Source organism: Colletes latitarsis, chromosome 12, assembly GCF_051014445.1.
Source record: "Colletes latitarsis isolate SP2378_abdomen chromosome 12, iyColLati1, whole genome shotgun sequence".
In the NCBI taxonomy this organism is placed as follows: Eukaryota; Metazoa; Arthropoda; class Insecta; order Hymenoptera; family Colletidae; genus Colletes; species Colletes latitarsis.
Window position 1 is genome coordinate 17,508,506 of NC_135145.1, and position 26,675 is coordinate 17,535,180.

Sequence of the window (26,675 nt, forward strand, 5' to 3'; positions counted from 1 at the left end):
ATCCCCACTCCTGTCACAATTCGCTGACTCACAGGCATTGGTCGAGAACGGTGACGGTGACAGCCAATCAGCTGACTGCAGCCAGAGTGGGGATGTAAACAAGCTGTGACTTCTACTCGTGAAAGAACGATACAAATTACAGACACGCGATAAACATATTGAATTTCAGATTCAGAGCGAGACCGCGGTCGTTTCTGCGCGCGTACAGACTAAATGCAGTTGGAAATCATTATATATTTCGATAAATACTTAAAATTACGGAACACGCAGAATCATTGTGAAAAGCATGATCTCTGACTTTGTCGTCGAACAGACACTCCGGTGGATCGTCTACGATCCTTTAAAAATTTCAAATATAAAAAATCTGACGTAGAAAAACAGCTTGCGGGTTATCGTATTCAAAGATTCGTTCGTACGTTTCATTTTTTTCTTTTTTTTTTTTCATCGCAAAATATTCAATATCGGAATCTGCCAGGTCACTGTAGTAAAAATACTTGCACCACTTTTCTTTTTTTTTTTTTTTCTATCTATCTCTCTCCCTATCGTTCGATCAGTCGGTAATATTCTCGTCCGAGGACATTCGGAGTTACGCAGGTCTAGCAAGATCACATTATTTATCGATATCATAGACTCTCTATATATGTATATGAAATGAAGATATATACGGGACATAGATTTCCATTTCAGCACGTTTTCAATACCTTGTTAACACGTTAACGCTCGACGTATTTAAACGATGTATTGCATGTCCGTCGATTTTTACGTCAATATATATATATATATATATATGTTGACGCATACATATGTATATATAGATACAAATATATATATATATACACACACACATATATATATGCGCGCGCATGTGTACACATATACATATATACGCATGCACATATATATTTATATATACATCTATATATGTATACGTATATATAACACACAGTATGTGTATATACATATACACATCCAATAAAATGTATATAAAAATCGGCAACGTGTATTAACTTTTTTTTTTTCTCCATAATTTGATTTCTGTCTTTTTTCTTTTCCATACAAAAACTCGACACTGTAAACGTGTGTAAATTTCGAAAGAATGTACATGAAAGGGACCCTCCTCCGTAACGGTTCTGTCACTTCTGTTTACAACTGTAGAAACGTTTGTAAGATTTACTGAAACGATGAAACAGCGAATCTTAAGAAACGGGATTGTCACCTTAATCGTTTAACCGGATTCTATTTATCAACAAATGCTTTTCAACACGTACAAAGTAGCTTGGACTTGTTTTATCCTAGGTATCGTAAATGAGAACTGTTCAGGAAGACGAACAAAGTAGTATAAAAAATTTTTAAGTACGTTGTGCTGTTCGACTTACATATTTCAATACATCTCACAAACTTTTATCATTTAAAATAGTATCTTCTCGAAGTTTTTCTATAGACGGAAATATAAACTTTTGCTTTCAGTTTGTTGCGCAAGCACATACAAAAACATCAAATTTAAGTTACACCGATAGCAATTGCACAGATATTTCGATTAGGTTTTCTTGTTTTTATTTAAACAATTTCGTTTTCTTTTTCTCAAGGACATCCAACATGCTAGAAACGACATGTGTATTTCTTAACTTTAACGTAACATCTCAATACCTATGTAAGATAATTTGATGTTCTTTCGCATTATTCATAAATAGTATTACTTTGATAGCTGCACGTACAATATATCTATTTATATCCTCTTTATCAATAAAGTTTTAATTTATCATCCTCTTTTTATTTAAAAACATACGAAAGTATTTCGTATTCGTTACGTATCACGCAATTATGTTATTATGAATATGAGACCATTTTATGTCCGTTATAAAATTTTCTTACGTAAGCTTATTTTAATGGTTTTCTAGTGCCTAATCAATCTGTGAGCACCATTTACATTTTTCTTAAGATGTAAATAGCTCGATAATAGATTAATATCCAAGATAATTGAAAATAAATAATTCACGTGAATATTGCCAGCAGATTGACCTGGAATTAAATGTTTTTTTTTTCTTCGTGTCATTCCCTGGCAGTGCTACAGAAAGTTCATTCCATAAAAAGCAAAGATTAATTTGTATAAAAATATATATAAATTTATGTAGAAAAGGAATATTATATATTGCAAGTAAATAAACTTACAAAATAAATAAGTTAAACAAGTATTTCTTATTTTTTTTTTTTTTCAGTTAAAGGAAGGATCATAGAATACTATAAAGATCATTTAAAAATTATATTATCTATGTGCTGAACGAGTATATTATATTATAGAAGTCTTAATTGTAATTGGAGCTTTTCAACTTGCAAAAAATTCATTTCTGACTTCAAAAAGATCAACCTTACACGGTAGTGTTACATATATATATGTATATATATATATGACTTGTAGATCTATGATCCAACCTTAGTTCTTGACATATATTAATTATCATAAATCATAACGTGAGTTACAACAAAAAACATAGCTATTAATATTCACAGTAAAGAGATCATAAAAGTCTCCTAGTCCAAAGAAATGTACAATTCAAATTTGTCGAAGGACAAGGCGATTAACATTGTCCTTGAACAAATTGTAGTTTCGATGTTTGATTCCGTATGAAGAACTGTTATTGTTTCCTTGTTACGTAAGGATTGTCAATGAGCTTAAACCAGATGGGCATCAAACGCTGCATTTTAAAATGTAAACCATATATGCCTATATAAGAGAAAATTTATCACGAATATTGCCAATACTCCAGAAGTAGATTAAAGGTGACTATCCTCTACGTTAAATTCGAATCTTCTAATTAATATTATAAAGCTTTAAACCATGCTCGATATTCTATAAAATCAAAGTTTAATCACGCAACCGAATACTCTGTTTTAATAGAAATGTACGCGGACTGACCAAATTATTTGTACGACGTAATATAAATATCCTTCACATATTTTAGGTTTTATATGTTCAGAATTACTATTAATCAAAATATTGATTTTATATTTTGGATGCACTTTACAACATGTACTCTAGTTTGGTCTTAAAAACAGTTCTTTGCGATCACTCCTGGGGTTTTCCATAAAAGATATATTATATGTAAATTTGAATCTTTGTGCGTGTGATATCAAGTATTGACAAGAAGAAAAGAAGAAACAACAAAAAATACCAATAATCACAGTAATCTGTTTTCAACAGGTACTTTTGTGTGCTTTTGTTCGATTATGTGCCCATCTCTGAAAACTAGGAACTAACAGTTTTCACTTATTTAGTATTTCACTTATTTCGCATATCAATAATCTGCTGTTAAACGATTCATTTTTACATTAATGCTGCAATCATCATGAAATATTATAACAGAGTTTTTGCTGGTCCAGTTTGCCAATCTGATTGCCATATTCTCATTCAATTTCACACTCTAGTAATACTGTCTAAATATATCATCGTACTGATATGATACTATTCAACAGACTTCATTTATTTTATTATAAAGTACTCTTCGTATTATTGCTATTAACGGGTCACGATTTACAGTACCTGAACACATTCGTTTCTTAAGTTAAATTACTTAATTTTAACGTCATGGACCTTGGCATGAATCATATCAAATGCATCTGGGTACAATGTAGCTATCATGACCCTAAAGTGAATTTTTTTTTTTAAATTTTTGGACCCAAATATTTGAAAAATTGATTGGCATCTTGGAACTCCTATACAAATATTCACATATACAATTGCAATGATAGGTAACCCAGAAAACAAAAAGCTATGGATAAGAAAATTTTTTTACACCATACATAGTAATGCTTAGAATGTAGATATTATAAACTGCCACTTGCTGAATATAATAATCTTATATCTCATGTTACATTAAAATGTCATCACAGTATTTTGATGTACGTAGCTAGTTATTACACTTAGAAAATAATTGAAAACTTTCCATGCATTAGAGTCTTTTGCGGAGAGTTAGCAATTATACAAGGTCATGGCAGTTTATAAGCATTCTATACATGCTACAAACATCGTTCGGTAGAAATAGTGTGCTCTTTTTCAACTATCTCTTTTAAGAATATATATATATATATATCTTTCAACAACCAATGATCAAGGATCTTATCCAACCTTTTCTAAGAGCACTATCTACTTTCTGTACCATTCTTCCACGAGAAGTTATAGCGTGTTTACATCCCCACTCCTGTCGCAGTCCGCTGACTCACGGTCAGCTGATTGGCTGTCGGCGAAGATCGGTGACAGCCAATCAGCGGACTGCACCAAGAGTAGGGATGTAAACACGATGTGCCTTCTTCTCGCGGAAGGACGATACATCATAACAGTTATTCTAATTACAAGAATTCATTCTTTTACCATTCACAACAGTATAAACTCTGTTCTCGATATGATAAAACTTAAACACTCTCATCCAGAGCCTTTGTTTATCTGGGATGGTAATTGTTGCATAGTTAACACACAATTTTGCATCGTAGAATACATCTAACTATATTAAGAAAAAAATAAATTAAAACTCTATGAGAGACTGACATTAATTAGAGACTGATTGCCTGGAGGAGGCTGCGTGCATGGCAAAATCGACGAGCGGATTATTTGGGACGGTAACAATGGAGTGTGAAGTACTACTGCTTAAAGTAACATTGGCAGAAGAAACTAAAGACAATGGCTTACAAGATAGTTGATCAATTTGCTTTACAGGCACCAATTTTATTGGCATGTCTGTTTTTAACCTGACAGCTTCCGATACTGGTATAGCTTTTAGCTGAACACTTTTCAACGGTTGTATTTTTACTGTTGGTTTTACAGTAGCACTTGAATTTTGAATAATTTTTGATATCTTACTCTCGCCAACTCCTTGGTTGGAAGATTCATCGTAGCCGGAATCTGACGACGAGTCACTAAACGTTTTACTTGTCTGCTTAGAGACTGCAGTTTCTGTACCAGACTCTACACTATGGGCAGGACTAGCAGATGCAGAACTGTGGACAGGACTGGCAGATGCGGAACTATGAGCAGGACTGCAACTTAATACGTTCGTTTGTTGTTGTCGTTGCTGTCTAGCTATACAACCGATACAAGGCTTTATCAATGAAGGATCCACTATAACTTCTCCGTATGGACCTTTGAATATTGTTCCACAACAAATGATCTCCCTGAAACATAATGTATATGTTTCAGTAAAAAAAATTAAGTTCTTTTTGTTAACTAAACGCTGGTATCAGTCGATTCAATTATTTTCAATTTTCATAAGAAAAAAAGGATTCAGAACTTTTTCAACGCTTTAAAAATGTATTAAGAAGAAGTTACATACTTTAAGAAATATATCATATGCAAGAATTGAAAAAAGAAGTTGTTCAGAACGGAAATAAATACACACAAGACAAAATTATGTCTCGTAGTATTGAAACAATTGATCGATTACCTACATTTACTTCTTTTTTGGTGGTCTAAGTAAATTGATGTAATTTCCTTTGATTCGACTCCAAGTATCATATTTTCATACACATTCAAACATTGCACTATGTAAATTCTTGTAATTTGTTTAAAAATCATTTTTTTTTTATGTTTATATATCTCAGTAAATACGTAACACTTTCTTCCTCACACATTTTACTTTCTTAAAATCTTTATGTTTAGCAGCGTGCACCAAGGATGATGCAAATCGAAGTGCCAAAATTATATTTTTTTTTCTGCTAAAATTGATAATGAATATTATGTCCGAACTAATTGATATAAGCGTTTAATTTTTCAATGCAAAAGTACTTATCATTTGATTCTTATTAAGAAAAAATTGTTTAATTATCTAAAACAAATGAAAATAAACAAACCTCTTAAAATAAGTCAGATCAATGAAACCATTAACAGTTAAATCGTTCTTTGATTCTGAGACATCCTGCATATCTAACTGCTTTTCGGTAACTGGAATATCATCGCTGCCTATGGGGCTTCCAGCTCTACTCGAACCTTTACTACCATCTCCGATTAAATAATCTTCTACGAAAAGAAAAACAATTTAAGATATAAAATTTCTCATACTCTTACAATTTCTAGGTTAAAAGTACAGTTTATCTAGACCAACCTGTTAAATCATCGCTCATCGCTGGACTCTGTTCACGATCTCTATCTGTCTTCAAATAGATGTGTTTCTTTTTCATAATCTTCTCAAATTTCTCTGGTATATCTTTCATTTTCTTTTTATTTTTTGATTTGAATTTTGTCAGCGATTTAATACCAGGCCCTGCGCGTGCATCGACAACCTGAGAGAAGACGAAAGTTTCTTTCACGTGCAAAGATAAAATTATCAATACAAATATAGAATAATATATATGTTGATACTCACGTGTCTCCAATTGCGATTGCTCCCCGCAGGTAATTTTTTCCACCTTTTTACCAAGAGCACACATGCGTTACATATTTCTCCGGTTCGTCTTTCCTCGAGTTGAAAACATTCCATAAAATCATCCTCGTATTTTTTACTGTCCGTAAACCTTGAACTGTAGGCGCAGAAAGAATTATTCTTCGTTAGAACTTGTTCGCAATATCTCATTTCATTTTAGAAGTTGTCGTTTCGTTTACCTGCTGGACTTGGCTTTACAAATGCAACATCCAGTACTAGACCGATACACCTTCGGCTTGTGAAAGCTAAACATTTTGCACGTTACTTTTAGACTGCTTCTGTAAACGAAAGGAACATTGAATAAAATTTTTAAGCGAAAATAAAACATTAGATTAAAATTTCATAAAACCTTACGCAAATAAAGTATATCATATGATAACAAACTCGTAAAAAACCAATAAACATTTATTCCAACCAAATTCGTTCCAATTTTGTTCAGAATTTATTATCGGTCTTTCTTTATAACTGTAAATAATTACCTACAAAGGAGAATTTCATATATGTTTAAGAATAAAATAATCATCAACCGTATGTTTAGCGTATCCTGAATTCAATGTACCTTTACTGAAAACAGCATGTTTTCGATGATTGCGATAGTATCTAGTCGATATTAGATTTGTCTGCACGGAATGCGTAAAAATCATATAAGAATTCGATCACGATAATTTGCCACGATGAAAAAAATCGATTTATATCGATTTACCATTTTGTAACTAGCACCGCGATTTTGGCTTGACAGTGTTCTATAGGACTCCTATCGAGACGCTACACGCGTGTAACGACACGCACACTAGCAAAGGGCGTCCATAATCTCACAAATCCCCACTTACATTATACGATAAAACTGTAAAGAAAAACAACGTGCTAAAAGACACTTTACGGACACTTCTTTCTATATAGAGTCACTAAAACTATAAATTTACATTATAAATCGTGATTACTTATTATTCATATAAAAGTTACGACTGTACATAACGAATTAGTGGACACAATTTATTATGTACGAATGCATTTCTTTTTAAATAGTTACAACGTTCTCTTTGCTTTCGTTTTGAAAACTTTGTTATTGATAAATAAATAAATCGTGTTTTTTTACGATTCATTAAAGTGTGAATATTCACAATCTATTAATTATTTATATACATTACACGGAGAAACTTTATTCTAACTTAAAATTTAATGATTTTTTAGTAATACTTCTTTATTTAAAAAATTGATTTATCTTAATATTTTCAATATTATACTTTTTATTTAAATTATTTAAATTTATTAAATTATTAATTATATATACCTTTGGGAAAAATTTTAATGGGAAATTCTAGAGGCTAAAATAAGACGAAAATCAAGAATACCAATTTGTTGATGGAGGCTTCGTTAAAAAGTTATTAACGTTTAAAGTTCCGCACGTACTGAATTTTTTTCTCGAAAATGCGCAGGATTTCAGGGGTATATTTAATCACCAAAAATGATTGTAATTGACCCGTGCAACTAAAAATAATTTTTTTAAAACGATTTGAAATGTCTTAATTGTGTCAAAAAATTTATCTGATTATTAAATTTTTTTCTCGAAACTGGTTAGAAATTCGAGGGTATGTCTATTCATCAAAAATAATTATAATTGACCCCACTAAATAAAAATAATTTTTCCAGAACGATTTGAAATTTTTTTTTTCGTCGACAAAATTTCACACCTTCTCGAATTTTTTTCTGGAAAATGGGTAGGAATTCGAGGGTATGTCTATTCACCAAAAATAATTATAATTGACCTCCGCAACCAAAAATAATTTTTTCAAAATGATTTGAAATTTTTTAATCTAATTTTTTAATAACTTTTTAACGAAGCCTCCATCAACAAATTGGTATTCTTGATTTTCGTCTTATTTTGGCCTCTAGAATCTTCCATTAAAATTTTTACCAGGCGTGGCCGAACACCTTGTATATAACATAAAAATATATACATTTATAAAATAAAAATAAATAATATTATTATTATTATATAATATAATATTAATAGTTTCTATTTTAATATACAAATAATTTATATTAAATTTAAAAAATAAATATATTAATTTTAAACTATATATTCCAATTAATGTTTCAAATGATCCTTTTTCTAACATAATTTCATATTCATAGATTAAATTAAATAAATTGTAAAATACAATTTCATAGAGATATCTTACGTAGCGCAATTTCTATAATTTAATTTACAGCAAGCATTTAAAAAATTTATAAAAGTAACAATAAAAGTAGTTTCGTTTTTAGAACGATAAAATTATCCTTAATTTAAAAAAGACAGATAGAGAACCGTGTGCCGAAAAAAACATGCGTCTAAAAATAGAAGGTACGAGAAACCACAACATAGTGCAACGCGCGCGACCAATATGATAAAACACGTGATTTCTTAAAATATCGTCTTTGTTTCTCCAAAAAATTTTCGTAACGCTAACCGAATCATATCGATAAAATGGCGTGTCTACGTCGCGACTGTGACTCGATAAATATTGAATATGTACCGTGAAAGATACTACAGTTCCGAAGAATATTAAAGCGAAACAAAAAACGATTTACAAGTCTAATTTTAAGTCCAATCACAATGTAATTTGTATTTTAGAGACAATCGACGTCTTATTTGATGATTGTAGAGTATGTTTATTGTAACTAAATATTAAAAGCAGATCATTGACGTCGCGTGACCCATCACGGATAACGACCAATAATCATTTACAATGCGAGGGCGTGTTTTACTTCGACAAGTTCGTTGGTCGTTTATGAGTATACAGGGTGTTCGGCCATCCCTGGGGAAAATTTTAATAAGGGATTCTAGAGGCCAAAATATGACGAAAATCAAGAATACCAATTTGTTGATTGAGGTTTCGTTAAAAAATTATTAACAATTAAATTCAAAAATTTCTAGATTAATATTTTAATTACATATATTAATCTTGAAATCTATATGCATCTACTAAAATATAGTAAGAGTTTAATAATATATATAATTATTTATGAATTTATAGCATATATAATTTATATATAATAAATTTTATATATACAAATTCGGCCACCCCTTGGGAAAAATTTTAATGAGGGATTCTACAGGCCAAAATAAGCCGAAAATAAAAAATACCAATTTGTTGATGGAGGCTTTGTTACAAAGTTATTAACGTTTAAAGTTTCACCAGTAATGAATTTTTTTCTCGAATATGCGCAGGATTTTGGGGGTACGTCTATTCACCAAAAATGATTGTAATTGACCCCCACAGCTAACAATATTTTTTTCAGAACGATTTGAAATATTTTAACTTCGTCGAAAAATTTCACACCTTCTCGAATTTTTTTCTAGAAAGTGGATAGGATTTCGGGGGTATGTTTATTCACTAAAAATGATTGTAATTGACCCCCGCAACCGAAAATAATTTTTCCAGAACGATTAGAAATTTTTTTTTTTCATCGAATTTAGGCACCTAATTAGATTTTCGGTAAGAAATTTTTTTCTCGAAAGTGCGTAGGATTTCGAGGATATGTGTAATGACCGAAAAGGATTGTAATTGACCCCCGCAACCGAAAATAATTTTTCTAGAACGATTTGAAAAATTTTTTTTTCGACGAAAAATTTCAGCACCTACCCGATTTTTTTTCTCGAAAGTGGATAGGATTTCGAGGGTATGTCTAATGACTAAAAAAGATTGTAATTGACCCCCGCAACCGAAAATAATTTTTCCAGAACGATTTGAAATTTTTTTTTTTCATCGAATTTAGGCACCTAATTAGATTTTCGGTAAGAAATTTTTTTCTCGAAAGTGCGTAGGATTTCGAGGATATGTGTAATGACCGAAAAGGATTGTAATTGACTCCCGCAACCGAAAATAATTTTTCTAGAACGATTTGAAAAATTTTTTTTTCGACGAAAAATTTCAGCACCTACCCGATTTTTTTTCTCGAAAGTGGATAGGATTTCGAGGGTATGTCTAATGACTAAAAATGATTGTAATTGACCCCCACAACCGAAAATAATTTTTCCAGAACGATTTGAAATTTTTTTTTTTCGTCGAATTTAGGCACCTAATTAGATTTTCGGTAAGAAATTTTTTTCTCGAAAGTAAGTAGGATTTCAGGGACATGTGTAATGACCAAAAATGATTGTAATTGACCCCCGCAACTGAACATAATTTTTTCAGAATGATTTGAAATTTTTTAATTTAATTTTTTAATTTTAACGAAGCTTCAGTCAAGAAATTGATATTCTTGATTTTTGCCTCTAGAATCTCCCATTAAAGATTTTCCCAAGGGTGGCCGAACACCTTTTAAATCTCGACCACCCCTCGGAATAATTTTAATGGGAGATTCTAGAGGCCAAAATAAGACAAAAGTCAAGGATACTAATTTGTTGATTGAGGCTTTGTTAAAAAGTTATAGAAATATTTCCGGCCACATGGTATATTTTCGGTAAAGAATTTTTTTCTCGAAAGTGAGTAGGATTTTGGGGGTATGTGTATTCACCAAAAATTATTGTAATTGATCCCCTCAACCGATAATAATTTTTCCAGAACGATTTGAAATTTTTTAATTTTGTCGAAAAATTTCAGCACCTACATGAATTTTTTCCTAGAAAGTGAGTAGGATTTTGGGTGTATGTGTAATGACCAAAAATTATTGTAATTGATCCCCTCAACCGATAATAATTTTTCCAGAACGATTTGAAATTTTTTAATTTTGTCGAAAAATTTCAGTACCTACATGAATTTTTTCCTCGAAAGTGAGTAGGATTTTGGGGGTATGTGTAATGACCAAAAATGATTGTAATTGACCCCCACAACCGAAAATAATTTTTTTAAAACGATTTGAAAAATTTTTTTTTCACCGAAAAATTTCAGACTTTCTTGAATTTTTTTCTCGAAAATGCGCAAGAATTGGGGGGTATGTCTATTCACCAAAAATGATTATAATTAACTCCTGCAACCGAAAATAATTTTTTCAGGACGATTTGAAATTGTCGAATTTAATTGTCAATAACTTTTTAACGAAGCCTCCATCAACAAATTGGTATTCTTGATTTTCGTCTTATTTTGGTCTCTAGAATCCCCTATTAAAATTTTTCCCAAAGGTGGCCGAACACCCTGTATACGCGAGACAGCATTCATTCGAGATACATACATCGTAGTAGGTGCAACGCGTGGAGGCAAACCAGTTTTCCTTCGATATGCCGAATTTGCTCTGTATAGTACCTATCCGTCCTTGTCTTTCTCAAGGATGATTTTACCAAAGAGCGTAACACCAATTTCGAATGATCCGAACGTAACCTCAAATCCATGTACACCTTATTTAATATCCCATTTAATTATATTTTGAAATCCACGCGTAATTATTGGAATACCAACCAGAAAAATATAAAAATACGCGAATCACTACGTTATATTTATGACTCAGGATGCACGAAATTCAAAAAATACATGTATGGTTTTTCAGAAAATATCGTGCAATTTTGCATCCTGGATATTTTCGAATTGTGTACAATAACGGACCTCAGAAAAACTTGTGTAAGAAATTCGAAATTCAAAATTCCACTTCCAGAAATTATAAACAGAAATAGAAATATTTAAATTTTGATTGTTCCAGATTTGCCAACGAATAAAGAAATTTTAATGCTTTCAATGCTAATCAAGAAAACATTTTATCATCGTTTATTTTTTGAATGAGTTGAGAAAAATTTGAAGTTTTAATGCTTTTGCATCGAAAACAAAACTATTATTTACCTAGTGTATAATCTGTCTGATCTACTTTGAATAAACATTTTTGAAATTACGTTTCGATGTACTCGATGTGCTTGATAAAAATTAACAAACGAAAGTTTCACAACGAACTATATTTGCTGAGACATTTCGATATTTAGTAATTAAATTGAACGTATTTAAAGAAGCTAAAGCCTGCAAGAAATTTCAATGGACGCAATTTGAACCCCGCGTTGCGTCCGTACATAACCCTGAATACTAACGTCTTTCTCGGCTCGACGCGCGCGACACATTTTTGCACTCATTCTGGGAGTGGCGCCATCGATAGTTGAAACCACAAAGCAAGAATGTTGCAACGTACTGTACGCAAAAAAATGTAAATGTGCTTTCGCCGCGTTGCAGTCGATGATTATAGTGGGGGACGATCTAAGGGACATCAGACAACAAGAGGGGGGGAGAGAGAAAAAAAAGAGGAGGGTAGAGCGATGTTGCCACGTGGTTTGTTGATCGGTTGCCTCTTCATCCCGATACGACTCAGATCTCTGACCTTACTGCGCGCATATTAAGTAGCACTCATTGTTTGCGAGTATGACCACAAAATGTAATTTCGATATCGATAAGAGCATTTACGACTGTAAACAATTGGTGATAAATTCAATATATTTTCTATATAATTTAAACATCTTATACATTTTAATCTGTTCGTAATTATAACGATTAATATTATCTTACATACGTATACCACTCTATGTGATTCAATAAACAACTCCAGGCAAGATACTTTTATCTCTTACATTACTTTGAATTGCAAACGAAACAATGAGACATATGTGTCAAATATGCACCTTTATGGTTGTAATAGATTTTGTTAATGTGACTTATTAAAAACAATTGTTGTTTATAATAAATTATATTAGGTTTGGATTAAAGGCACGAACGTGATAAAAACAAAAACTGCACCACGATTGGACGTCGTGTCCCTGACATGCTAACTCAGTAGTTCAACTTTCGTTCTCACTTTTACAGTTGCTCTACGGTTTCAAAAATAGAAGAAGATACCATCCCTCCATGTAAATACGTATCGCTCGATTGTACGCGATCTGTTACGAATTATTGCAGGGAACCATTTAATACACTGAATAAACAATTGGCAAGATCGTAACCGATGATAAAATTATTTCAAACTGAGAAACTTCGATTTCGTTCAGACGATGTTTAACGATGTCGCAAGTGTCTGATCGAGATGACCTACATTATGATAAAACAGGTTCCGGTATTTTGGTCAGAACACAAATACCAAGAAATATTTCTCTACCTTTACGATATATCCTTAACACGAAATACATCGATATTCCGCATTTCAGAAAATTTAAATATCACGAACGTTACCAAATTATAATTATTATCAATAATCGAACATCTTCTTAAGAACATTATTGATATAAGACATACGTAACTTGTATGTCACTTCTACGTAGTAAATACTGTATCACAATAAACAATTAAAAATTTATTATATATGCAATATCAAGTACAGTTTACGTGACGTTTAAAAATCAACAAAATTTTAGTTCAATTAGTTCACCGATCCATTTGGCGATATCGTTAAATTATCTCATAATTAAAATTAAACGTTAAATTTAAAAAAATAAAACGAATCTTAAAATTTCTCATACGAGTGCTCAGCATGCGTTTGTGAAAAAATTGCATAAGCCGAGGACCGCGCGATCTCGTCTAAAAATGTCTCGAGTTTTTTTTACTCGTCGAAACGTAAAAAAATCCTATTAATTTTCAGGGCATGTATGCATGTAACACCGAGCACGCCCGCGGCGATCCCTTTTACAAGTATGTGGGTCCCTACCGAATATCACTCGTGACAGGTCGTGTGCCATTTTCACGAACAGAGAGGAAAAAAAGAAATCTACAGGCGAATCGTGGTGCACCGAACGAAGGACGTGCACGAACAAGAGACCGACATGGCGCGTGGCACAGTACGGTCGGCGCCATCGTCGGTACCTTCCCTTCCCACCGTTCTAACCAACCCCGTCTCGAGCACAGTATGTTCGTCCGAACGATCGGATAAATAGAACATCACTTCCGATTAATTTCCCAGGGACGATTCCTCGCGAACGACTCATGCGACGATACCAACTGACACGAACCTTAAGCGAACAACACGAGGAAAATCAGCTACACGATACCCGCCACAAGCGGGCACGCCATGACAGATGATACGGCACGCACAAACAAACAAGTCTACTTGCCAAGTGGAGCACCGCGCGAGTAAAAACGCGGGAATCATTGTCGATCCGAAAGATGAATAACGTATAACGACCGCTCGATCTCCACGACGGTCCGCGAAATATCTTTTCTGTATGTTATTCGGTATCCTGTCAACGCAACAACCAGTGCCGACAATGAAAAATCCGTCAAGGTACGCGGTACCTACGTCGGTCTGGTAAAAGTTTCTTGACGCACTTGACATAAACCACACAGATTTCAGCGATCACGTTAACGCGCAGCGAGGACGGATCAACGGATCAACAAACGAAAAGGCCGGAACGACAAATGCATGTCAAATGTATCGGCGATGATACAGCAGCAGCCTGGCAGATTCTGACCACGGAGCCGAAGACGCTGACATCTCGGAACATATTTATCCGTAACACGTGAGTAATTTCGCGTGACAATCTACGAGGCTGCTGGCAACGCGTCGCGTTATCAATACATCGTATTTTTGCGGCACGTGTTCGCGAAATTCACATTAAGTTGTTAAGATTAATGACAGCAGAGTCACTTACCTTTTCAATACAGGTGACGGCCAGATTTGAGAGTTCCTTTGCGCAGGCTCACGGCGCTGGCTCCGTTGCATACTCTAGTCAAAGGAGCATCCGTAAGCGTCGAATAAGAAATCCCGATTTTCGCGTATTGCCGTCCTTTCGGTTCTTGATAGGTATATTTTTTTCTAAATAAATTTTACACGCACCGTGATCGATTTTTATTGACAATATATCGAAATTGATCGTATAAATTTATCCTCGCTCGTACGCTCTTGATTTCCGTTGGAGGATTTGATTTTTGTCGGGCATCAGTTCGAGAAAATACCACCAGGGCTCCGAGACATTAAAAATTTAGTTTTTAAAATACAAATGCGATCGAATCGTTTATTTTTATCGGATTTCGACTTATGTATCTGTACACGATCGACAAAATTTCTGAAACTGGCAACAAGGTATTTTCTATCAGTACAATTCGACGAAAATTTCGGCAGCTTAGTAACAATGAACGCAGCGCCATCTTTACGAATCTTGAACACGATAAAAAAAATTATGCGTAGATACAGCTTTTTAAATGTAACGTATCGAAGACAAAATTTTATTAACGTCGAGTTCGACTTGATAACATCGTGTTAGTGTATAGTGATTGAACCCAAGTTGTTTATATTTTTTCATTCGTATGATATTTATGTTAGTCGTTCAGTGACTTATTTCGAACTTTTGGGCATATTTAAGAAATGTACTACTGATGATTTGCCATCTATTGGCGATACGTTTGAAGTAAGAATAGATGTTTTTGCTTCTTGTTTGTCGATGGTCATTGAAATGAAAACAGCTGATTGTTTCATTTTGACGTTGTTCAGTGGAAATAAAAATATAAATACGTACTGCCGCAAGCCTGTGAATACCCCAAATCGTTATGATAGACATTTGTTGATGTACTCTGTAAACTACACCGTCGACGATTATTCTGCGTAAAATTATAAACATAATATTGTCTTTTGAGTACATAAATTAGTTATTTGCAAATTATGGCCAGTACAGTTAGTAACACTGGTAATGGTTATACTTTCAAAGTAGTTTTACTCGGCGAAGGATGTGTCGGGAAAACTTCTGTTGCATTGCGGTATGTGGAGGACAAATTTAACGACAGACATATCAGCACATTACAGGTAATAAATACGTACCGTTTGCAATCACACTTTTTTCGTGGTTTGTGCTTTTACATTTGTGGTATACCTGTATTCGTAATGCATTGTGTTTTATTTATATCCTAAAATTCATCTGATCATTTGTACATTTGTCGAAAGATTTCTTGAGAATTTCTCTGTTTTCAGGCATCGTTTTTAAATAAAAAATTGACTATAAATGGGAAAAAAGTAAACTTGTCGATATGGGATACAGCTGGCCAAGAAAAATTTCATGCTCTTGGACCAATCTATTATAGAATGTCTAACGGTGCCATATTAGTTTACGATATCACAGACGAAGATACGTTTCAGAAGGTAAATTAAAAATAAGTGATATTTCTATCGTCCCATATGTTCCATTAATTGCGTTGCAGGTAAAAAGTTGGGTCAAGGAGCTCAAAAAAATGCTAGGTAGCGAAATTTGTTTAGCGATAGCAGGAAATAAGGTAGATTTAGAGAAGGATAGGAGCGTTTCCATAGAAGAAGCTGAAGAGTAAGTATCTCGTACTGTCCTTTCCATTTCGATTCCACCGAGAAATGAACATACATTGATAATATGAAATTGTATTATTAGGTATGCTAATCAAGTCGGAGCTATGCACTTTCATACTTCCGCTAAGTTGAACCAAAATATAGAAGATATGTTTTTGAATTTAACGCAACAGATGATACAGCATGTGGACGAGGCAGAACAAAAGTCTACGTTAACAAGGACGAACAGTACACGTCGTAACGTTGTTGTAGTCGAAGACGAGGCTGAAGAAACGGAACCAGTGAAAACTTCCTGCTGTGGTGGTTCTTCGCAAACATCTTAATTTTAGATGTTCGAGATGGTTCTAATTACGAACAAACCGTATATATAAGTGTATATATAAAAAGAAATATATCTTTGAAAAAATTTGTTCAAAAATTGCATTGGCGTAATGCAAGAAAATGTACGGCATTTTAGTGCAGAACCAAATATATTTTTTGTTTATATTTTATAGTATAAGTGAACAGTAAATATTGTTATTTTATATTTATAAAAGTTTTACATATTACGACTGTTTTCTTTCTTCGATATTATTTTATCGCATCAAATAAACTAATAATGGGTAGATATTTAATGACGTCGCAGTACTAAAACGATGATTCAGTGCTAACAGTATGAACAAAAAATTTGTAACATTTTGTAACTATGCTTGACGGAGGGTTTCAGTTTGACCAGGAAAAGTAAAGAAGGTCTGTGGGTGAAGATTACACGAATGAACCAGGGTCTGGTATCCCTAAGAGCCACGGGGTCAAAGATTTAAAGAATCGGTATATGCCTAACGCAGAGAGCCATGTAGGTTTTAGGAAATTGTCGAACCTTGAAGATGTATCAATTGGTAAGACACTCATAGTCTTACTGCTAATAAGTTTCAGGGTTGCTTTCAATCGAATAAAACAAGTTTAGCAGAATACTTGAATATATTCTGTGTATTGCTTAAATACAGTTGCTATGTCCAAAGGGCTAAATACTGTTGCTAAAAAATGCCTTAACGGCGAGAGTTTCTATTCTGATAGTCTGCTAGATACTTACGTACTTAAAAACCACTAAGGTGTACGATGATGTTGCTTGAAAGGGAATTCTCAGAGAGCGTAACATCTCAAAATGCAACCAGTGGTGAGGGATTACTATATAAAGCAAATAAACAGGACAGTTTGCTCGAATCAAACCCCATAAAGGGGATGAGCGCTAGATAATCATGCCAACGCCCTAGCTACCAAACGTTTTGGTTCCATATTGATACATACGTAACACTACAATGATCGAACATCTGTAAACATTTTTATACATACGCAAGTAAGAAATTATTTCAGATCTCTTGTAATATTTAAAAGTTTAGCGTAATTTTATATATAAACATTATTTAAAATAATGTACATATTGATAACTATATTGTACAAAGACGATAAAGTCAGCGACTGATAAGCTACATGTATCATGAAATTTGTAATATTTTATTTGTTCAAACGATAATGTAAATATGAAACGTGAAGCCTAAATAATTTTAACTTGGCGTTAAAAATAAGAAATACCTATTATATTTTGAGAGATTGATTTTTCTGTATTTCGATATTTCATTACATTGATAGATCCTCGGTTGATCCATAAACCAAATATCTTGTTATTCGCATATATAGCTGGAAGATTCATTATAATTACCAGATGTATCTATTTCTCTCGTATAAATGTATGTATATTTAAATACCATTGTGTTTTAATAAAAACTTAATTAACATATACATATATATGTAATACAATATTTTTTGGGAATGTTTTGCATTTTATAGTTCACAATTTAGATTAGTTTTTATAATTAGTTACAAAGTAAAGGACTGTTGGAAAATATCGTTATCTTAATTTAATTACATGCATAGTATTCGTGAGACTAAAGTACAAATATTCTACTCTATCACAGGTACATACATGGATCATGAACATCCACAAATTCATCTATTGTAGCAACATAAATATTTCTTTTTCGTATGGACTCGTAATTTTAATCGTTAATTGTATGTAAATTTATGGATGGGTTGTCCATGGCTGTTTGTGAATCAGAAAAATATTTAGAACATTGGAAATAATGAGTTGTGTAATATACATTTTATGACACGTTCTGTATCCTAGTTTTTGTATAAATAATCATGCTTTATTAAAGTAATTTTATGGAATGTAGTTGTATCAGTTCTATATAGGTCTGGGTTAGTCTTTTTTTCTGATAGCAAAGAGTGTATTGGACGATTAGCCTCTATTTTATCCCAGACACCCATAATGGCAGGACTATTTAAAAAAAAAAAAAAGGAAAAATGTACAAATATTTGATTCTGAAAAGGTTAGTGTAAGTCTTTTATCCTTAAAGTGACAACAGACAATATTATGCTAAGTATTACATTACACAATACCCTGACAATGATTTTAATCTAATTGTTAAGTTACGATAATAATGAATAACAATTTCTATAGTTTCCATCGCTATTATTACTAGAAAATGATCATGCGAATTATTCTCCTTTTTTTCTCTTTTTTACGAATTTGTTATTTTACAGACTACGATCACATTTAAAGTTATAGACCAAACATCACATAACATGCTAAATCGCATCAACAATTGTATTTACGCGAAAATAATAAGTTTTATTGCAATTTAAATTCAATTTTATAGTGTAATGTAATCATTTTTTTTTTTTTTTTAAATTCATTGATATTCTATCTGTATAGTTACGTGGACAGTTTCATATAATCGGACTAAAATTTTATACATTACTATTAATTTTAGTATGTATGTACACAATTTTAATACAAAGGATGCCATATTCTATCAGTAATCACTAATTCGTATTTCACTTTGGCTATACTAATCAACTATAACAAGGTATAATCAATAGTTAATTAATTATGACTTATGAATTGTGTCATGTTCATTTTTCTTAAATTAATACAATTATGCAAGGCATCCTGTACACCATTATACTTCTGCTTGTCTATTTTCATTACGTTATACTATTTCTAAATAATTCTAAATTTTACAATAATTGCATGACATTTTCATGTATCTTTGGTATCCCATTAATTTTCACGTTATGTTTACATATTTTTAAATTAGCATCCAGAGTCCCTTTGTATTATGTCAATATTATATTCAGTGTTTCAATTCTGAAATAATTTTTACCAATTCGTTAAAAAATCTTGTGCAGGCTGTATAATTAAGCGCTATTTGTGACATTAGTAGGTATGCAAATATTTCTCTATTTGTATATTCAAATATAAAAATATTTTAATCAACGAAGTACGGACGTTATAATTAAATATGAATATTATACATGAATTGTTACGTTCACTTTTAAGTTTCCAACAAATTTGATATGATTTAAGAGCTAAAGTTCTAAAGCTGATAAAATGAGATTTTCTTGGTTTTTTTTTTTCATACATCAAGATGAAAGTCTCGTAAACTCGTCGAGTTCTTGTTAAAAATCCTATAAAATTTTTTCTTGTTGTTTTCCAATAATTTTTACAATATCAAACTTGGCAGCCTGACCTGTAGGGATTTCCCTTCTACAACATACACGTAAAATACGAATTTCGTTTCAAATTAGGCCTTCGATGTTTGCTTCTACGATCCTTTTAAATAATAAATATTTCATCCTGATGAATAAATAAAAAATCTATGAATTGATTAATAGGACCTATTGCAGAGAGTGACATTCCACGCGACGGTGGCGCTCTGACAAGATTTGGACCGAATACCACAGCGAGATTACTTGATGTCATTTTGTTCAAATCACACCTATCCATCACCTATTGCAAAATAATAAATATTATTGGAAAGTTATTACCTGTTTAAATTAGATAGAATCAAATGTAACTAGTAGAGCAATAATATCTTACTCTCGATAAAAATTGTACAATATATTTTAAAACTTTATAGTTGTCTTCTGGAAGTTTCTCAAGTACTAGTATTTTTACTTTTCTTGGACGTTCGTCTTTCGATAGACCTGTAATATTTAAATATTACGACTTATGTAAATTATAAATAATGAGTTATACATAACATAGATAAACGATATCTATGTATGTTACTTACTTTGAAATTGTGTTATTTCGTCGTACAATTCGTATGTCATAAGAGGTTCATCTAACTCGCGAAGAAACGTTTTAAGAAGAACTGCTGCTATATGTGGATCTCCCTGAAAATCAACAAGTAATCCTTGATTACAACGATGCTGAAGTTCTTTGACTACCGCTACATTAGCCGATCGTCTGAATATTCCTTCTGTTTCTAAGGCTGTAAATTCACAATAATCTTTGTTATTACATTGTTTATACGATAAAATATATAAACGATGAGTTAATTATACACACCATCGGGTGTATCAAGAAATTCAACACACTGTCGCACTATTGGTGGTATAGGATCATTATTATTATTTTCTTTGATAAAGAGGAGACTTGCTCCGAACTGAGTGGTACCAACTGGTGTTGTCACCGCACTCTGAGGTGGACTTGTTGGCAAATTCTTTTTATTCTTTAACATTAGCTGTTCATTGTGTCTAAAAATTAATATCATTAGATAATGGTATGTGGCTAAGTTACTGATAACGAAGTAAATATAAAAATATTAATAACCGTGTGGAAAAATGCTTACTCTATTACTTGAGGAGGTATAATAAGTTGATCGAGATTAATATATTGTGCCAGTTCCTCCAAATAATTAACATACATCATTTTACGACCGAACTTTGCACTGAAATAATCAAAGAACAAGCAACTTTGATGTACCAACATAAAGAAGATATTCATCAAATGAGAGCGAAAGAGAATTAATTACCTAATGGCTGGCTTAAATATTTGCCATACGATTCTAATAAAATTAGTCGGGTGAACTAAATACAAAGCCTTTAAATTTTTTTTATACTTTCTGTCGAAAGCTTTGTACGCTTGCCATAACCAGGATAACGGTGGCTTATTTTTGGAAGTAAGACCATAGTGAAAATAAATCAGGCTGTAGTCTTGTTCTACAAATGTGTCTAAAGTATGCGTAAGATACCTGTCGAATAAGTATATCATTATAAATTTATCACAGAACTAATTTAATTTTAAACACTCTATGTTTAGAATAATGTGTCTATATCAACAAACCTGAGAAGTTTAGCATGATTAAATGTTTCTTTTCCGACAGGAGGTAATTTACATGCAGATACTATGATTATTTTACGACCAGCACTGTCATCGCCAACCACTTCTACAATACCATATCTCGAAATATCAAGATAATCTTCTTCGTCCGTAAGTTCACCATCCAATGCAGCAAGATCCTCCGCTGCTCATCAAAAAGAGAACATTTTCACAATAACGTTTTAACATTTAAACTATTTCTGCTTTTTCCCGTGACTCTTTTTTTTTATAGAATAGATACCCAACACAATTTATCATCATCGAATCAAAACAAAGTCATCGTTTCCTTGGTTCTGTGCATTTTTAAACCATGCAATAATAAAACTGTACAATGGTCTACATAATTCACCTGCTATGCCCCAAATGCCATGACATTTAGTGGCTACTAACAGAAGATAAAAGGTCACACACCGGATTCGATAACTGGAGCATCTACCAAAGCTTCTTCAAAGTTCTCTTCAATTGTGCCGTCGCTCACTGGACTCTCAAGATAATCTATCCCAGTACCAGCACCGCTGCTAATCAAATCCAATTTTTCTTCTAAAAGTTGTACAGCTACAAAACCATTATTTTAATTACATTCTATGATAATTACACAAAATTACGTTTAACGTACTTTCTCGAGTATTTCTTAATTTATGTTTTAATTAACTCTCCAATGGACACATATCTCACAATTACATGATATATTAATGAAATTTCAATTTGCTTGTAAATGATTATAAAATATTTACACAAACGTACAAAATATCTGTTACTATAGTCTATTATATTCTTTATACATTAAACAAGTATACATTTCATGTTAGTATAGTCTTGTTTTGTATTATTGTTGGTAATCGAGAAATCTCAAGAAAAATAAGAAACAAAATAGGAAATAAAAGTTAATCTCTTGAAAAAATAAAAAATCACTGCATAAAAATAAAGATAAATACGCTGCTATGATACGAATGCTATTTGGAAAACCCAGCGATTCCTTAGTATTCTTCGAAATACTTCGAGCAAACTGGTGTACGCTTGTTAAAAAATATTACCAAACTGAAGTTTAACCCTTTGTCCTACAACAACGAGTGAGACTCATGGTAAGAATAAAACAATAAGCACGAGCCTGGCTTGTGGTACTTCATTCGGACCAAATGTAAACAGTACGAGTCACACTCGTAGTTCAGTTGGTCTCGATATTTTCTTACTTCAGTTACGTGTAACTTTTCGTTACGTTCACACATTTAGATTATAATTCCCTAAACGAACTAAGCAATCCTTACACCAACCACGTCAGTAACACTTAGTTAAACAGCTAAATGGCTCGATGCGTGACCGACCTTCTTGTTTATTGTGACCTGAGCAATCCGGAGTTAACAAAGACAAGGGATTAATATAAAAACTGACCCGTGTCTACTTTGTATACATATATGCCTGTTGAAGGGTTAAATACAACAGCATTTACAGACGATATAAAAATAATAATGCAAAGCAATCGACATAAACGTATTAAAATAATTATAATATAATTTGCTTCGATACAACTTTGAGTATCGTTAATATCCAAATTGAAATATTATCTGTGCTCGAACGTCTTACCATTATTCGAAGTGGTCTGCAACTCGGTATCATCGAATTCCAAATTGGGCTCGTAATCGTGATAATCTGACAAACTTGGATACGGATCCTCGACGTCATTAGCTGCTGTTATTACAAACATAAAAGTATGCGTATTATTGTCCGTACCGTATAAACTTCAACGAATCTCAGGATGTTGTACCGATCACTACAATTTTGCATTCGATCAATGGTATTATTTTACAAATATTTAAAAAATATTAAATAACGATTGGAAAAAAAACATGTTTGCATAAGAGGTATCATAATAAATTGATGACTTCTATGCACTTCGCGGTTTCTTGTTATATATCATTCTCCAGATCGTATTACACGGCATACGATCTTCGATAAACATTTTTGCCACTTTTCATCAGTGTTTACAAACCGCCATGAATCAGTGATGCTCGAAAAAAAGAAACTTACAAACGACACACGGATTTTAATCGTACGACAGCGTTATGTCAAGTTTAGGGCTATCTGCGATTTCGCGATACGTACTATCGTTGTCAATACGTGAATTATTCATCGCCTATCGACGTGTTTTTCACATAGCAGACCGAGATCTATGGTGAAACGTTCTCTCGCTGGAACGAATACAAAAAAGGTAACATGTGTCGATGCCAGGTGAAGTTTTACAATCGCGATTCGCGCAGCGATACGTGCTTGACGTAACGTTTATTTGACACCTTGGGCAGCGTCAACAATCGCGACGTATAAGCTCACCTGTCAAAGTTCGCGTTGGGCTTAGCGTCGGTTGATAGTCCGCTTCCATTTTCTGGCAACCGCGCGACAAAACAGTGCCGGGGTTAAATTACGGGGTTTCTTATGTACCCTGCTTTACAAACGGACAACGTTTCTCTTCTCGAACGACATTATCTCGACGCGGTATGGCAAGCCGACGTATTCACGTCACGCTTTCATCTGTTGTGTCGCTAATTGTAATTCGTAGCAGTGTTACCAGACGGCAGACCGGTGTCATCGGGAAACTGCCCCACCACTTACGCGCACCAATGCATCGTTACGTGTATGCGAGCTCGGGCGTTTCGGGCAGCTTCGATAATCGGAATTCGGGCAGGTCGATTTAAGGTCGATTTATACTCGGAGATGCCAGATTGAGCACCGAGGGCGCTACTCACACATGCCAGATCACGCGTACGCGAGCTCGTGGAGTTTCGGAGAGTCGACGAAGGCAAACTGACGCATGCTCTCTTTCTCGAATCTCCGAAGATACCCGAAGTAATTTCGGACCGTCTCGTGGGAGTCGAGAGAGAAGGCTCATGTTTGCCTTCTCGCTCTTCAACAACTGAAATCCGACCTCACGTCAACGGCATTACGATTTGGAATTTCGATTGCCCAGGCATTTTTTATGTCCAAGCAAAAGGGCAGCAGCTTCGCAGCGATACAAAGTAGAACTCCAAATGCACCAGTATTCTTCGCCTTACATTACTTTCTGATCTATGTAGGCGCACATAAGCAAAGTATCAATGAAAAAAAAATTTTGAGAAATTTTTTTACGGAAATACATGTTTTAAGACCCCCTGATCATATTTTAATTATTGAAAAAGAAGAAATTTTTTTTTATTATTCCTATGTATTAGGGTACATATGTATATTATTAACACTAGGTTTACGGACACTCGTTGCGCATATTTTTATTATAATTCGCTACGTTGACAGTTGCATTAAAATGCAGTTTTTCTTTTAATTAGAGGATACATCCATATCATTACATCAATTCAATTCAATATAAATTGCTAACAAATAATATTTATGAGTCCTATAACGTTAAGTTTAGAATCTGAATGCGTCAAATTGACGCGTACCGTAAACCTACGGGTAATGCAGCGCGCTGTATACCGACACAATTTGACCCGAAATATGGGTTTACGAAATAAGAGATTTTGCCCTTATATGAGTAGATTTTGGGTCGGATGAGGTCTCATTCGAAAGAGGAAGGTTCAACGCAGCGCGCGCTGGTCAGTATTGGAGTCGCACAACTCTTTTAGTAACCTAGAAAGACCTCGATTCTGTGGCTGCATTTTGTCAATTTTTTTTCTCGATTTTCGACGTTTATATTAATAAATGTGAACACAATGTCGTTCGATCCTGACTAGCGCGCGCTGCATTGAACCTTCCTCTTTCGAATGAGACCTCATCCGACCCAAAATCTGCTCATATAAGGGCAAAATCTCTTATTCCGTAAACTCATATTTCGGGGCAAATTGTGTCGGTATACAGCGCACTGCATTACCCTTGTCTACCCCCTTAATACGATTGAATATAAATAGCTGAATGAATTTAAATGAAACTTTATATTTAAGTTTTATGTTCTCATTTCAAAGTCTGGTTAGACTTTGACTATAATCAGGCTATGGATAATAATGATTATACCACAGACGAGGTATGTGAGTAGACGTTTCACCTAATGCATTCTTTCGGCCCGTTTTTTTGGGGCTCTAGAGCCCCATTACCATTTTCGTGTCACTCGCAACATTACCAACAGGTTACACAAATGAATACAAAAGGAAGTAAGACAGAAAATGAAATTACAGAAACATTTCTGGCCATACATTATATCTTCGCTAAAGAATTTTGTTCTCGAAAGTATGTAGGATTTCGGAGATACATGTATTCACCAAAAATGATTGTATTTGACCCCTGCAAACGAAAATAATTTTTTCAGAGTGATTTGAAACTTTCCAATTTTGCCGAAAAATTGAGGCATCTACCCCCTGGTTCATTTTTTTTAAAAATTCGTTTTTTATTTTTAGTAATTTTGTTTGACACCGTATAGAAAAGTTGTCTAATACTTTTTTGTAGGTACCCATAAGCTCTACTTCAGAAAAAAGTTTCATTGAAATATGTTCACTATTGTAGATGTTATGGTCGTTTGAAAATTGCGTTTTTTAATCCGTTCCATAGTCAATTCACATGTATTTACGCACACACTACAACTGTCTACCCATAAATACTAATTCAGTGAATAGTTTCTCAACTGACCGTCATCTATGAGAAGAGGGCGCTAAAATCAGCTCCGAATTTTCAGGTCGGTATGGCAGTCAGATTGGGCCACGAAAGTCCATAAGGTGAAACCACAGACGAGGTATACGAGTAGATCTTTCACCACAGACGAGTAGACCTTTCACCACAGACGAGGTATACGAATAGACCTTTCCCTTATGGACTTTCGCAGCCGAATCTGACTGCCATACCGACCTGAAAATTCGGACCTGATTTTAGCGCCCTCTTCTCATGGATGGCGGTCAGTTCAG

General features: G+C 33.4%; 3 protein-coding genes across 9 annotated transcripts in view; 1 reads left to right on the forward strand and 2 right to left on the reverse strand.

Annotated features, from left to right (window-relative positions):
* The window catches only part of LOC143349123 (uncharacterized), a 73,737-nt gene extending 58,729 nt beyond the window's left edge, over positions 1-15,008 (reverse strand). Inside the window, exons 1-8 of one of the 6 annotated variants that reach the window (XM_076780099.1) lie at positions 14,938-14,953; positions 6,967-7,251; positions 6,762-6,886; positions 6,587-6,685; positions 6,351-6,504; positions 6,090-6,267; positions 5,839-6,004; positions 900-5,163 (exon numbers count right to left, since the gene is read on the reverse strand). In XM_076780099.1, the coding sequence (XP_076636214.1) occupies positions 4,542-5,163; positions 5,839-6,004; positions 6,090-6,267; positions 6,351-6,504; positions 6,587-6,660 (1,194 nt within the window). In that variant the 5' untranslated portion in view covers positions 6,661-6,685; positions 6,762-6,886; positions 6,967-7,251; positions 14,938-14,953 and the 3' untranslated portion in view covers positions 900-4,541. Of the gene's footprint in view, positions 1-128; positions 5,164-5,838; positions 6,005-6,089; positions 6,268-6,350; positions 6,505-6,586; positions 6,686-6,761; positions 6,887-6,966; positions 7,400-14,937 lie in introns of those variants that run through there. The other 5 variants (XM_076780098.1, XM_076780097.1, XM_076780103.1 and 2 more) reach the window with 5 other exon arrangements.
* A 444-nt stretch (positions 15,009-15,452) lies between these two features.
* Positions 15,453-18,371, forward strand: Rab21 (RAS oncogene family member Rab21). Its single transcript, XM_076780116.1, has 5 exons — positions 15,453-15,693; positions 15,777-16,085; positions 16,251-16,418; positions 16,478-16,596; positions 16,678-18,371. The coding sequence occupies exons 2-5, from the start codon at positions 15,945-15,947 to the stop codon at positions 16,916-16,918; spliced, it is 669 nt and encodes a 222-aa protein (XP_076636231.1). The 5' UTR covers positions 15,453-15,693; positions 15,777-15,944; the 3' UTR covers positions 16,919-18,371.
* Positions 17,912-24,473, reverse strand: Rhogap68f (Rho GTPase activating protein at 68F). 2 transcript variants are annotated; one of them, XM_076780096.1, is made up of 10 exons: positions 24,127-24,473; positions 23,383-23,484; positions 22,213-22,356; positions 21,766-21,946; positions 21,455-21,673; positions 21,272-21,370; positions 20,989-21,176; positions 20,711-20,911; positions 20,515-20,621; positions 17,912-20,424 (listed from the first exon to the last, which is right to left on the reverse strand). In XM_076780096.1, exons 1-10 carry the CDS (start codon positions 24,173-24,175, stop codon positions 20,251-20,253), a joined length of 1,464 nt encoding a protein of 487 aa, XP_076636211.1. In that variant the 5' UTR covers positions 24,176-24,473; the 3' UTR covers positions 17,912-20,250. The 2 variants fall into 2 exon arrangements, with proteins under 2 accessions (XP_076636211.1, XP_076636210.1); XM_076780095.1 differs by having other exon boundaries at positions 23,383-23,487; positions 24,127-24,472.
* Positions 24,474-26,675: the final 2,202 nt, after the last annotated feature.

What these genes read in the sequence shown, in the direction of transcription:
- Rab21 (XM_076780116.1), top strand. Translation starts at nt 15,945, where the DNA reads ATGGCCAGTACAGTTAGTAACACTGGTAATGGTTATACTTTCAAAGTA. An exon ending in ACGAAGATACGTTTCAGAAG is followed by an intron (nt 16,419 to 16,477) that starts GTAAATTAAAAA and finishes ATTGCGTTGCAG; the next exon opens with GTAAAAAGTTGGGTCAAGGA. An exon ending in TCCATAGAAGAAGCTGAAGA is followed by an intron (nt 16,597 to 16,677) that starts GTAAGTATCTCG and finishes TTGTATTATTAG; the next exon opens with GTATGCTAATCAAGTCGGAG.
- Rhogap68f (XM_076780095.1), bottom strand. Translation starts at nt 24,175, where the DNA reads ATGGAAGCGGACTATCAACCGACGCTAAGCCCAACGCGAACTTTGACA. An exon ending in AATCATGCTAAACTTCTCAG is followed by an intron (nt 21,674 to 21,765) that starts GTTTGTTGATAT and finishes CTTATTCGACAG; the next exon opens with GTATCTTACGCATACTTTAG. An exon ending in ATTTCTTGATACACCCGATG is followed by an intron (nt 20,912 to 20,988) that starts GTGTGTATAATT and finishes GTGAATTTACAG; the next exon opens with CCTTAGAAACAGAAGGAATA.